General features: G+C 38.5%; 2 protein-coding genes across 2 annotated transcripts in view; one reads left to right on the forward strand and one right to left on the reverse strand.

Moving 5' to 3' along the window:
- The window catches only part of uxs1 (UDP-glucuronate decarboxylase 1), a 40,889-nt gene extending 34,600 nt beyond the window's left edge, over positions 1–6,289 (reverse strand). The window contains exons 1-2 of the mRNA XM_003452950.5: positions 5,509–6,289; positions 5,127–5,154 (exon numbers count right to left, since the gene is read on the reverse strand). Coding sequence (XP_003452998.2) covers positions 5,127–5,154; positions 5,509–5,599 — 119 coding nt within the window. The 5' untranslated portion in view covers positions 5,600–6,289. The remainder of the gene's footprint in view (positions 1–5,126; positions 5,155–5,508) is intronic.
- Positions 6,290–12,878: 6,589 nt separating this feature from the next.
- Positions 12,879–14,928, forward strand: part of tmtops2b (teleost multiple tissue opsin 2b) — a 34,338-nt gene continuing 32,288 nt past the window's right edge. The window contains exon 1 of the mRNA XM_005457818.4: positions 12,879–13,760. Coding sequence (XP_005457875.1) covers positions 13,394–13,760 — 367 coding nt within the window. The 5' untranslated portion in view covers positions 12,879–13,393. The remainder of the gene's footprint in view (positions 13,761–14,928) is intronic.

The raw sequence follows: 14,928 nt of genomic DNA on the forward strand, positions 1-14,928 counted from the left end.
GACTCGGTTCTGTTTCTATGCCCCATCTTTGTTTACTATTTCCTACCGAGGCTTCTAGACTTCTGATTGGCCAACATTTCTACACGGTTAGGAATATATCGCCACCTGTTGCTTTGGCATGTTCCTAGCAGCGTTTTCCTTCATTTCTGCGTTTACGTGTGGACGGGATTATTTTTTAAAACGAAAACGGAAAATCTCCGTTTTCAAAAATACCCGTGTACGTGTGGACGTAGCCTGAGAATTTCCTTTTAGTTCTCAGTTTATTTGATATTGACAAAAGTTAGTCAATTTTGTCTGTTCTTCTGTAAAACGACCTAAGATTTATTTTTAGAATTAAAATTTTGTTTCTAAGTGGAATTGACAATTTAGTGGTCTGTTTTGTTTGTTCTATTTTGAAACTTAAACGCTTTAGCGGCTGCCTTTTGTGTAGTTTACAATATTTGCCTTTATCTGAAACTGAAGTCTCATGTTCCTTAAGTACATCTACCCTGTTGAACTTATTATGGGAAATAAATATTTTAATTAAAACAAGCTGCTAATTATTTCACATTTTACTTGTGAGCAACGGCACATTTAAATCTTACAAATATAGTTATTTGGCTTATATCGTGATATATATCGTTATCGCCTGAAATGAAAAAAACATATCGTGATATGAAAAAATCTTATATCGCCCAGCTCTATGCTGATGTCAACTGAAGGGAAGTTTCATGCAAGTATTTTCTGTTTTGGTTGACACCACAATAAGAGCCAAAAGGCAAAATGTTTGTTCTCACAACATCACAGATGACTCAACAACACAGCCAAATGTGAAGCTGGATTTTGGGCTAGGCTAAAGCTCTCGGAGGGGGGAGTCCCATCTGTAAATTACACTGCTGAAGAGTCAGAACCTCTAGATGTAAATAACATTATATCAATGAAATGTTTGTCTTGTATGGATAATCAGATCAAACGGCTTATGACTATAGTCTGCTATAAAGCTGCTCTCTGTAATCCCACTAAGTCGTTTAAGCTGTTTTACAACAGCTAAAAAAAAGTATGTGTGTAAAAGCAGTTAAAAGCAACTATTGGAGACAGGCAACACAGTCACTATTTTATGCACTTCTATACTTTCTAAGGAGAAAGGTTTCCACTTCTGTTTGCATTTCAGCCCATTTCCCTCAGATGTCTTTTAACAGGAGCATAAATATTTTTTTTCTGAACAGCAAAATCATGCAAAGCACCTAAAGCACAATCCAGGAATAAAATACAGAGCTGGAAGCGAGCATAGCTGACTTTAAAGTCAGCCAGCATACCCATCATCTTTGAACAGGATTAACACATCTTACTACTAGCTGCTTTTTCACCATCGCTACCACAATGCAGGTGTCTCATTACAATTCAATCTACTCCTGACAGCTAAGTCTTCTCAGAACACCAGAACAGGAGTAGTTTGCCTTTTTTATATTACTCCTTTTATTCCATATCATACAAGGCTGTAAGTTCATAACCATAAATTCCTATTGTTGTGCAACAATAAGCATCTGTCATTATGGAGTAATGACACATTGTAGACCAAGCTCCACAGACACTTGTCAGGACTGGTTAATTAAACAGATAAAACAGCACAACACCGAGGAGCAGAATGGTCGTCTTCATGAGACACCCTACTTCGGACAAAAAATGAGACATTATAGAGATGAGTAAACATTGTGCCAGCACTCGGGGAATGCTATGAATTCTGATTAGTGTTAAGTGCATTGTTGGAGACTTACATCGGCTATTTTTTTTCACCCATTTGAAGTACAACAATTTGGCCACAACTACTAATACAAAAGGTTCCTCGGCATGTTCACAATTTGAAACAGAAAAAAGCTGGTATTTATGTTTAGGAGTTTATTAAACGCATCTACATAAAGTAATGTCTTGATGTTTTGCAGATTTTCTGCATTTTATGCTTCAAGCCCTTCATAGAGTCCAGTTGAAATCAATCACATCTGTCAATAGCCAAATCACATTTAAAATGTTGAATTCTTGTGTGGCAAACCATGCAAAACATTGTACAGATAATCAGATTACTTTGCCGAGTGAGGCTAACAGTGCTACTGACAGCAGTCTTCTATCCCTGAAGGTTAATTTCCACACAGCTGTGCAGCATGTGTTTACACATCAGTCCCATCGAGTGGTTACATGCTGGTTTACTCTGACTCAGTTTACATTCACCCATTAATTTTCTAAAACACTGCAAAAGAGGGCTAGCTATACAACTTCCCATAACTGAGGGAGCACTGCTGACATCGGCTGAGACAAGGACAAAAATCTAATTGTGTCTAAAGGTGAATTCTCCTCATTTTAATTTGATCCAAATGGAAGAAAAGTATTAGTATTGACCTTTTCCCCACATTAGTTACTCAAACTGAAAGTGTGTGTGTGTTTTTATACACATTCATTGAGTACTTCATTCTGTGGACTTGAATACTTTATATTCATTGCATCCACAACTACAACCAGAATCACTAATGTCTCTGGACTGTGGGTGGAAGTTGGAGCACCCACAAGGAGAGCATGCAAACTCCACAGAAAGGCCTCAGCCAACAAGGAGATTTTTCCTGTAAGGCGACAGTGCTAACCACTGTATCGCCCAAGTCTGGCAATTAACTAAGACCAAGCATAACTTTTACGAATGTCTATCATACTTTTCAGTGCTCATTCATTTGCTGTTTGCTAAACCGTGTATGCAGTAGAAAAACCCCACTGCTCTCAAACAGCTGTTAATTTAGTCTAAAACACTGCAATGATGACATTAATAAACAAAATACCAATCACTGCAGTGACTGTTGTGCACTTTTTCACAGTCAGTAATAAGCTATGGTGTAAACAAAGGTTTCAATTAATAAAGCAGTTCTACTTTATTAATACAGAATATAAGGCTCCTATGGCTGTGTGAATATGGGAGAACAACAAATTTCAATTTTACTTGGCTAATGTTTTTTGCTCTAATAACTATAATTAACAGTACACACAATTATTTGTTTATCTTTTCATTAATGGAAATTTCATTTTGTATATGTATAAAAAACACTGACCTTTTAATGGCTCTACACCTGCTGCAAAAGCAACAGGTTACAGATACTATTATTCACTCTACCTCAAATCTCAACGTAAATGCTTAAAGTTATTGTACTTTTGTACAAATATAATCTAACTAAAAATGAAATGCAGAATGTTCCAACTCATCTTACATGTTTTACATGTTTGTGACACTGTAGTGACACATCCAAAACAATTTTAAAGGCAATAATGCTACTATGTCTCTGTCTCAGGTTCTTTGAGCACTTTAAATAATGCTGACAGAGCTGAGCAGGTCATGTTGGAGCTAATGAGGACTGAACAACAGTTCAGTATCTCAGTATAGTTTCTCTCTGAAATTACATAAATGCACAAATAAAGGAAACATGCTGACTGTTACCCTCTCAGACTACCAACTACTGCATTACCATTATGAGACAGACACAGAGTTGTCCTGGCCAGTATAGCAGTGACGCATTAAGTACAATACTAGTTTCACACATAGCACACAGGCAAATTGGTCATGGGTTAATCAGCTGCCATTCCCATTATGTAGGCTTAGGACCAGCACTATGAGTAAACCAGCTTGTGATCCCCTAAAGGCTGAGTTTGTGTCTTTTCCCAGCCTCAAACCAGGTTTACATGTTAGACAAGTTGGGCAGCAGTAACTGAGAACTTTAGGTCCTGCATATATCAACAAACTCTTTGGCCAACAATTAATGTGGAATGCTGCACAAAGTGTCTTTGCCTTCTCAGTCACCTAACCTAAATGCATTTGAGATTATTTAACTTTTATTGACCCTGGTAATAGAGTAAAGGAAAAGCAGTTCAGAATGTTTTAGATCTTGCAAAACTGGTGGAAAAACTTGTAAGACAAGTATCTACAAAAGCTGCCAAATGGCTGAGAAACCAAGAGCTTCCAAACCTGTTATGAAGACAAAAATCAGGGGCATTTCTTTTTTCCCCCTTTAGAATTGTGTTATTTTACAGTTCTAATATTTTACCTATTATTCTACAACACAGAAATAAATGTATCAATATTTTCCCCCAAAGTTTTGGACCTACAAGCATTACAAGCAGGCAGAGCAGTTTGTGTCAGAATCAGAAGTAAAACAAAGGAAATAAAACACATATTTTTAAACTATTAGACTATCATCAATCATACAGTCATATTGAAAAGAAAATCCACAGGACTCTGCGCAGTCCTCTGCAAAACAAAGTACACCTTTACTTCTAGGAATTAAGAGAGTAAGTAGAAGCCGTACACTGATCTGGAGGAGTCAGGTGTGTATTAACACAATGCTATGATCTTCCTGGGAGTGAACATACCAGCAAATTCACCCCGAGGTCAGATCATTTAATACTCAGAGACATTAAAAAAAAAATCCAACATCCTTTGGACAAACAAGAAGAAAGTGGAGATGTTTGCACATAATACACAGCCCACATTTGGAGAAAACCAAACACAGCATATCAGCACAAACATTTAAAACCAACAATCAGGCATGTTGGTGGAGGGGTGATGATTAGGGTTTGCACAGGACCTGAGCACCTTGCAGTTACTGAGTCAACCATGAACTCCTCTGTACGCCAAAGTATTTTAAAGTCAAATATGAGACCATCTGTCTGATAGATAAAGCCTTGCTGAAACTGGGTCAAGCAGTTGGTCAATGATCCCAATCACAGCAGCAAATCGACAGCAGAATAACTTGGACATTAGGGTGGGGCAGGGGGTGTTGTGTTCCAACGGCCCAGTCAAAGTCCAGACCTAAACCTGAGTGAAATGCTTTATTGCAACCTTAAGAGAGCTTTGCATAAACAAATGCCCCCAGCCGTGAATGAACTGAAGCAAAGAAGAGTGGGACCACAATTCCTTCACATTGATGTGAGACTGATAAAGTCACACAGAAAGCCATTACTTCAAATATTGCTGTTAAAGCTGGTTTTACAAGCTACTGAATCATGGGGTGTGTACTTAGTTCTCCCACAGGAATGCACAGTTCTGTGAAAACTCTTTTATATGATTATGTGATATGATTACATATGATTTCAAGCAGAAGACAAATGAATTACTATACCTCATGTTGGTGTATGTTCCCCAAACAGCTAGAAGAGAGAAAGAGAACACATAATAATGGCATCATCATGAATGCAATGCAAATCAACAGAGCAGTGTCACATTGAGCACTTTGTCAATTAATCAGATTAATTCCTAAAATATCCTTTAAAATTCCCAAAGGCATTAGAAACAATTATATGAAATCAAAAACATCCAGAGGGGCGACTTGTAGATCGTCTACCCTTTTAAAGGTGCACTCTGGAGGACTGGGGGGCTTGGCCACCCAACATTTGGTTGTTATCACACGAGTGCAGTTTTTCATGAGGGAAAATAAACAGTAGAGATGATTACTTGGGGACAAGAATCAAAGATTTTTTTTAAAAAAAACATCATGCGCTTACAGGCAATATAGGCGATCAAAGCGAGGGCAAAAAGCAGCTTCATGATTCTTCTGTTTAAGCTTGATATCATCCAGATGATCCGCTTCATCATCCGCTCAATGCAGCAGGACCAGGAAACAAGCGAACCACACGTTCAGGTCCAGCTATAGCATTTTGTTTTACAGCGGTTCATGTCCTCGGTGTCCGGTCTTCTGCGTGTCTCAGTTTTACTGGGCGGACAGGCTGGCGATGGCACCACAAATTCACAGAAAGTGTAGCCTGACGGGGCAGGCAAGGGACAGATGCTCCTGCTACGTCAACACCGAGCGGGAGCAGTTTACGTGGCTAGCAGCGCACGCACAGGTAGCACACGGTGTAAAGGTGGCAATCTAAACTGTGGAGTGTCAACGTTCACAACTACGCCTAAACTTATCCGCTGACCCCATTTACACCCACACCGAGAAGGCGGTCATATTAACTACAGTACATGGCTACTTCTTTCGCACGCGGATGTGACTATCACACAGCTACAAACTACTGTAACGCATTGGTAACACTACGGACGGTTAGCCGTTAGCTTCACATTAAGCTACGCCTGTAAGCTGCTAAACTAAACATAACTGCCACTGAAACAACAGCAGAAATAAGTCGTGGCTAATGTTCATATTCGAATAAGCACCGGGAGAATAAATAAGTCGCTAATTTTAACAGCACGGAAATGTCGAAGTTTGCTCCTCTCGCCCGGGCCAAAGAATAACAGATGAGCGACCGGTCGGTGCTCGATTAAGCAGCCTGATTTTTCTTGCAGCCTGTGTGACGTTCGTGAGATGTTGCGAGTTTGTATATATATATATTTTAATTTTAGGCATATGTTACCCAAATTGTTGTTATTTGTAGTAATAATTTTTTATTGTTTTTTTTTTTTTTTTAATTTCCATTCTTTAAGAAGGGGTAACTTTCAAGTTCCAAAATCATGTATTTCCATAACACACAATGGCTCATTCATTGCACTACTTTCCAGTGTGAAGTGAACCTTGTTGAGTTTCCCATTTAAACCACTGTAGCCCATTTTCCACTTACTTGTACTTGTACTAGACTGTATACCTAGACTGTAGGATTTTAAAAAAAAAAGATATATAGAGTGATATAGTCCTAATTAATATACTGTTGTACTGGAGATCTACTACAAACCTTCATATGGAACGCTAATAAATAAATAAACAGATCAAATGACCACCTTGCATCAAACAGTTGGATTTAAATTGATGATGAGTGATGGATGGCTACAAATCCTAATGAAAAAGACATTTTTTAATATATATATATATATATATATATATATATATATATATACAATTTAAAAAAATACTTGTGTTTTGTGGTAGTTAGTTCAAATAACCTTGATACAATATGTCTGTGAAGGTTCTCAGTCATCCAGGTCATCGTAGACTAAGGAGCTTGGAAAGAAAAGCGTCTGGACTTCTTGAGTTACGGGACAAGACTCAGCAGTTCATCTGCATCTTAAGGATAAAGGTCACTCTTTCGAGGATGCCAACGTTCACATTTTGGACAGAGAGGACAGATGGTTTGAAAGAGGAGTGAAAGAAGCCATTTACGTCCACTGTGAGCGACCATCTTTGAACAGAGGCGGTGGTTTACGACACCAACTGTCTGCCATCTATAATCCAGTTTTGAGATCCCTTCCCAGACGCCTTAACGCCCACTCACATCCTGGGCCATCTGACCTCAGGAAATCACATGATAGGGTGGGGCCAGGTTTCACAATGAGCTCACCCGAAACCCTGGCTGATTAGGACCCACACCCGCTTTTACACCTTGGCTCATGTGATTAGGTAGAGGATCATCAGGGGGTCCTTTGTCCCCCTTTGGGGGGGAAACTCCCACTAGGTTTAAATCTGGGACTCTCCACCACTGATCCTTAGAACTGAAGAAGCTTCTCGGATGAGAGGTGAAACGTCTTCAAGCAACTCAAGAAGTCCAGACGCTTTTCTTTCCAAGCTCCTTAGTCAACCTTGATACAAAGACTTATTGTTGATCATTCATAACATTATGACCACTTGCCTAATAATGTGTTATTAACCCTTTTGTTGCCAGAACAACTCTGACCTGTTGAGGCAAGAGCATTTCCAAAACTGCAGCTCTTGTGCTGCAGTTAGTGCAGCTCTTGTGAGTTAGTGCAGCTCTTGTGCTGCAGTTGCTGCAGTCTTGTCTAGCCATCACAGTTTGGCCCACGTCAGACTCATTCAAATCCGTATGCTTGCTCTTTTGTTTTGGTTCTAACACGCCAACTTTGAGGATAAAATGTTCACCTGCTCTGTAATCTATCCCACCCACCAACAGATGCCATAATAAAGAGATAATCAGTGTTATTTACTTCACCTGTCAGTGGTCATAGTGTTATGCCTGATTTGTGTACCTCTAATCAGACCAGTGAGTGAGTTGGTCATCTAGTCATTAAAAGGCTAAGCTTGCTGTTGCTTTCGTATCTGTAATTGATCTTTTAGGTTATTATTTTGTCTGCAACCACCCTCTGAACATTCACTGTGGGTAAACCTAAACAGAGCTCATCAGAAATACTTCTTCCGTCTGAACCTCTGACTGAAAGACACACAGGGAAGAGGTTACCAAATTGATTTTTTTTTCTTGTAACTGGTTATACAATCCAGTATCGACATGTGGTTTTCATTTGATCACGCCGAGCCTCCCAGATGATTATCTTTTATTTGTCATGGGGATTGACCATTCAAATGGCTCATAAATAACCTAGTAACAGGCAAAGGTTGGGTTTTAAATACCTTTAGCAATTTCCCTTAGTTTGTTTGTGTGATTTATTTTTATATTTCATTTTTTTAAATAATAAATGTATGGTTATAGCTTGCCTGCTGCATGTAGTACATGATTTGTACATTATGAACATTATTAGAAATTAGAATAAAAAAATAAAGATTTCATTTTTTGGCTTTTCCTGTTTCATCCAACATGTTTCATCTATTCCATTGTTTAAATCACAGTTAAAGACTTATTTATTTAATCTTACTTTTCCATTTAGCTAATATTTGGAGTGTGTTGATACATTTTTATCTATCATAAGTACTTTTATGAATTATGGTTGTCATAGTTTTATATTTAATACATTCCGGGTCCTTTCTCTTTCTCTTTTCCCTCTCACATCTTCTTTTTCCTATCTTATTTTGTCAAGCACCTCGGTATACCCTTGGTTTTTTAGTGTGCTTTATAAATAAAGTTTATTATTATTATTATTATTATTATTATCATTTGTTCGACACAAACACTGCATAGCCCTACAATCTACTGTGACATTTACATGCGTTCTTCAGACATAACTCATGATCAACACAGGAAACCTTGTAACAAGAGGGTAAACAGAGCTAGTGATGAGAGAGTCACTTTATCAATTCACTCTCTTGAAATATATATTCAGGTTCTTAAAACAACTGGAAATATTGTCTTAATTTTAGTGAGAATGTAAGCACAAGGCTGTGTAGCACACAATCAAAATTACAGGTCACATGTTTTTTCCAGAAAGAAGCTGCAGGTAATTAAAGTGGCAATAATGGCATAAATTGTCTAGTCTGTGATATATCTTCATATCCCAACAGTTATTATATTGATTTCCATTGCCACCACAACGAAGCTGATATTTGCTGTTTCAGATGAAATGTCTCATTATGAACAACAAAACAGGACATATGACACTGTCATTACTTATTTAATGAAAATTAAGCCAAAATGCTCCCCATGATTCAGTAGCTTTTTCTGTGTGGCTTCATCGGTCTCTCACATGATGAATTTTGTCTCACTCTTCTTTGCGGTGTTCCTTCAGTTCTTTGTGGTTTGTAGGCTTTCATTTATCCACAGCTCTCCCAGCACAGCATTTCAGTCAAATTGAATTCTGGACTTTGGCTGGGTTATGGCAACATACTGCTGATGTGTTTCTTCCTCGGCATCGTGTTCACACACACCTGAATTCTCCAGACCTGCAAACTGTCAAAACATCTGCTTTCATACAGGTATATCAAGTGCATTTTGTTGGCAACATCTTGCTGCTACTTAACCTCTTAATAGAAACAGCAAAGGTAATAGCTTAATTTTTTACATGCTCCTGCATTTTGGCTTAAGTTTTGTCAAATAAATGATAGGACATGTCATTCACCCGAGGTTGTACTTTAAGACGTACTGAGGATCAGATCTTTGATCTTGATGGCTGATTTAACTATATATTAACTTGTAGGCAATCTAGATCCACTTATGAAAGCTGGATGTAGGGCTGCTGGAGGAGGAAGCTTTAATAAATATAGACTGATGGCAGTCCCACTGCGATCAAAACAGATTATATCCTGATCGTGCTTGAATACTGGGTAGAATATGGGCACTCAGCTTATCTGTTTGCTCAGATCCTGAATTGAACAAGTCATTGATCATTGTCTTTTGGCAAGCAGCCGTCCTCTTTAAGTCACTGAGCTTGCAGAAAGCAGAATTATGTTAGCATGGAAGTGGGTGATGAAACGCATCCAGCTGACTGTTTAGGTCAAGATCAAAAAATGTTGGTAACAAAATGCAGTATAGTATAAATCAAAGGCAGATGAACTAAATTAAATTGGAAAATCAGAGGCTATTAAGGCACAATTATTTGAAAGGATTTTAAAAATTGATTTTTTGTAGTACACGATTATAACAGCAATGTAAAAGAACCAGTTTTATACTAATTCTTCTGGTGTCCTCACAAAGTGCTATTATCAAACACCATCCTTTTGACAAAGGTAAAGAAATGCTGGTTATTCATTAAATATTTTTTATTGTATTGTAAAAGAAAATGTTTTGACACATCTGTCTTGTAATGTGCGGCTCTATTGGTAAAGTTTGTTTCCTAACAACTCCTGAAAACTAGTTGGCTAAAATAAATGTGTGGCATTGAGCTTTGTGCAAAAATAAAAAGGCACATACCAAACACCAATAGGCGGTCACTGTAACCTGTTTTCATCAAGAGGCTGTTTTCCTAACTTTATTGTAAAGGTCCTGAAACAAAAATGTGAATATAAAGTTATTTCAAATTGTTGGAAAAACTTTTCTACAACTTTTCTTTACAAAACTGTGCCAAAATCTTTATGTTATGTAACAAAGTGAAATAATACATTTAACTTAGCTCTCAAATATAAAATTGAGAGCACAATGTAGACAAGGTCATGTAGTTTTTGCTTTATTTATTTAAGCATAAAACTGATTCATTACATTTTTTTCCCCAGGAATTTAATTAAGGGCTGGGTTTTTTTAGCTCTTTTTCTAAAATTGAAAAATGTAACAGCGGACAGACTTATAACAGTGTACACATATTCACATTAGTTTGACATACACAGATTTTGATTGCAATGAGATTCTAGACATTTTTTACAGTTATACATACTTCATTCTTCAGACTCTGTGCCTACTTGCATTGTGGCATAGAACGCAGCATCAAAGTTTCGAGACACGACTGAATTAAAGGATCAAAAAGATCTAAACATTTGGCTGAAAAAATGGCCGAATGTGCCTGTAGGTGGACGTTTGAGCTAAGCCTTACCAACCCACTTGAAACTCTTTTTGGGAAAACATTGAATGAAAAATAAAGTTTTCCTTTTGGCCTTTTTGAGTGTAAAAGAAGCAAAAGAAAAAAGCAAAAATGCAACTTTTTCTACCTTTGATGTTTTTTTCCCCATTTTTTGTTCTTGTCTTATAAATTATACCAGTACTTCAGACAGCCATGGCACTACGAATTAATATATCTGAATTGAGAGTTATGGGAGAGTTCCACATGAGCAAAGATGATGATGCAAGTCTAACTTATGGGGGGAACAGCTTTTTAAAACCTTATTCTGGGTCCAAATCAGCAAATCTACAAGGATTCTGTAGAAAAGGAGTTACAGCATTTAGTTTCTAGCTCTCCCGTTAGCATTGATCATCAACACATCATCCTGGGATTAAACACTGTACATAGGCTTGCAGGAATATTATTATTAATGTGTAATGTTGTCGTTTTTTATTGTATTACTTTGTGTTGTAATTTTGTGTATTTGTTCTTTGGACTACATCGTTGTACATTGTCTGATGGTGTGCTAAATTGCTTATTTATCGTTTTTGTCTGACCTGTCAGGGACTTCAGATGAAAAGTAGCCTTCTGGCTAAATCTGTGATATTTACAATTGATATATGTTCATTAATATGCTCTGCCCCCTTTAAATAAATGTATTCAAGTTCTAAAATACAGATGTTCATCACACACAAACTGCCGCCTGACTCTGTGCATTTCATTCTGTGAGACAACCTGTGAGAACCAAACTGAAATTTTGCTGCATTTTTTCTTTTCTTTGTCAACACAACCATCAAATGCCCCTCATAAAATCAAACTCAAACATTTACAGCACTTCATTTGGCAGTGGTCTCAGGCTCTTTGGCTGGGAACCCTAAAATATAGGACATATTTTAGCCTTAAATAGCCTGCTGCCCTAATTATGAAGGGCAACATCTTAGTTGCTGTCCATCCAAAGATGACATTAAATTGTAAAATAAAAGAAAATAGATAAAATAAAATAAAGAATTCCCTAGATCAGGGGTGTCAAACACAAGGCCCCTTGTCCTACTGATAAACACTTCCCCCACAGTCATTCATACTATAGTAATAAAGTCAAAGATAAACAATTAAATGACAGAATGGTTCCTGTTTTCCCCACTATCTACTATATAAATGTGTTTTTCTGTTTACAAAATGTCCAGGGTAAAAATAAATTAAAAACTTAATGAATAAAAAGGGGAATTTTCTGTGAATTAACACAAATATTCCACTTTATAACTACAGTCTAATCTAAAGTCAATGAGCTACCAGATCTTTTTCTGTAAGTTTACACATTTCTTATCATTTAAACCCAAAGAATCACACTGACAGCTGTCGCTCATTTACTACAGCAACATCTTTATCATGTAGGAAAACTGAGATGTAATATTGAAATTGCACTTCTAATATTGAGATATCTCAGAGGTAAAATGTGCAGCAAGGGGTCTTCCACAAGCCAGGGCCACTCAAGATCAAAGTGGGCTGTATGTGTCACACGATGTAAAATGAGTTTGACATCCCTGCCCAAGACCCTTACCCTCAGCGTGACCATCACAGACAGATATATAACAGAAAGCCTTACACTACCCCCAGACCTAATGTCAACATTAAGCCCCACAGCAGAAAAGCAGCAGCTTTGCTAAATTTCCAAACATTTTCTCACACCCTATTTAAACTTAAACAGGTCCTCAGAAAGATATATTTACAAAGAAACACACATATAAAGGCACCCAATTCCCCCCCACGGACCCAAGCATCCCACTACCCTGTGATGTAAGAGTCGCCCTGCCTTTAAAAGACGCTGGCGCCGAGCCCAAATCACATAACACCACTGGTGACACGAGTGTCCACTACGAGCGCGGATTACAGCCAGTCTAAAAGTGATAACTTGAAGACGACAGGCGTCTCCCACGCAATAAAATAAACTGCTGTGGAAAGCAAATTTGATAACTGGGATGAATTTTGTTAGATTGCCCAAATTACATAGCGCGTCCTGTCAAGCTGGTTCGCGGAGAGATGCGATGAAAGCGGAGGACGCGTTGCGTTAAGATAACGTTAAGGTGGCACTTTCTGGTTGCAATGCATTTTTTAACATTCCTGCCAGTTCTCTAAGAGTCAGCAGCCAGGCGATCGCTCTCAGGATCAGAAGAGGAATGCGCGTTTTTTGCACATGAGGATGGAGTAAGATGGAAGCTACACGCGCAAACTTTCCAGTTGCGCGATGTGACCAGCGCTGCCGAGTGAAGCAAGCTCCAGAGTGAAGAGAAACTGATGGACTGAATGGACGGCGGCATGTTTTCTGGCCAGGCTGGTCTGAATTACAGCTTCAACCTGAGCGATGACCGAGAGTTGCTGGACGCGCCGGCGGGCTCGGCGAAGCTCTCCCCGGCGGGCTTTGTGGTGCTGTCCGTGGTGCTGGGCTTCATCATGACTTTCGGCTTCCTGAACAACTTCATTGTGTTGCTGCTGTTTTGCAAATTCAAAAAGCTGCGGACACCGGTGAACATGCTGCTGCTGAACATCAGCGTGAGCGACATGCTGGTGTGTTTGTTCGGCACCACTCTCAGCTTCGCCTCCAGCATCCGTGGAAAGTGGCTGCTGGGGCGCAGCGGCTGCAGCTGGTACGGCTTCATCAACTCTTGCTTTGGTAAGTTCTGCTTTTCTTAACAGCTCAAAGTTTGGGATATTGCAGTATTTGTCAGAGAGAGGACACCATATGAAAAAAAGCATAAAGAAAAAAGAAATTATGATTTGGAGCCCATACTGTTGATTTCGGGATATCACATTGGGGGGGGGGGCAACTCATGCACCGTTTTATATTTATGGAAATGAAATCAGTGCGGCGAAATATCTGCTGTTTTTGCAAAATTTACTATAATAAGTCACTGAAACACTGAAGTCAAAGCTGTGGCAAATATGCTACATTTCACATCGTCAAATGTAATTAGATATTAGTCCGTTCCGTTGTGTTTGTCTGCGTAAGAGTCATCGGGACTGATGGGGATTGGATGGATTAATAGTGTTTTCAGTAGACCACGAGACTCCCTCTTTAAATTACTTCGCTTTATTGAAGCCATTGGTATTCATTAACTTGGGTTGTTTGCACAATGGTTAGTTTTTGTCATTATTCCAAGTAGCAGCTTTCACAATAATAATGAATAATAATAATAATCTGTACATATAATGATAGCTGAGCCTGACAGATAATCAAACAAGCGCTCTTTGGATGGATCCGGATTCTTCTTTTTTTTTTTTTCCAAAGAATTGTGACCCAAAGTATGTTCCCTGCACAAAGAGAAGTACATTTGACAGTTTGATCATATGGATGTCTTTCGGTAAACAAATTATGTAACGGCGACACTGGTTCTGACCTCAGACCTGCAGGTTTCATGTCTGTACAGCCCATCGCGTTTCTTTTTAAGTCTGCTTATCGACAGACACTGCCCGCCCCGTATCTGCAATTACACTGGCCAGTTGGTCCAGCTCTGCACTCTGACCTTCTCTTCCTCTGCCTCCAGAGGGAACGGGGATTGCAGTCAGATTTGAGTATTATTGTACCACATTGTTCATGAGCCCTCCATCCCCTCTCTTATTAAACTAAAACATGAGCTTTCCAGCGTTTCTTAACATCTGGCTGGTTTGAGCTCAAGGAAGAGTGAAAAAATGAGTTTGTATATTACAGTTTGTCACACAATGTATATCATACTGATTTATTTAATGGGGTATAAGTCCGTGCTTTTATTTGTATCTTATTTTATTTTTTGAACTTTTACTGTGTAGTTCATCCACCAGGAGGTGGTAGTGTCACAACCTGG

Source organism: Oreochromis niloticus, linkage group LG16, assembly GCF_001858045.2.
Source record: "Oreochromis niloticus isolate F11D_XX linkage group LG16, O_niloticus_UMD_NMBU, whole genome shotgun sequence".
NCBI lineage: Eukaryota > Metazoa > Chordata > Actinopteri > Cichliformes > Cichlidae > Oreochromis > Oreochromis niloticus.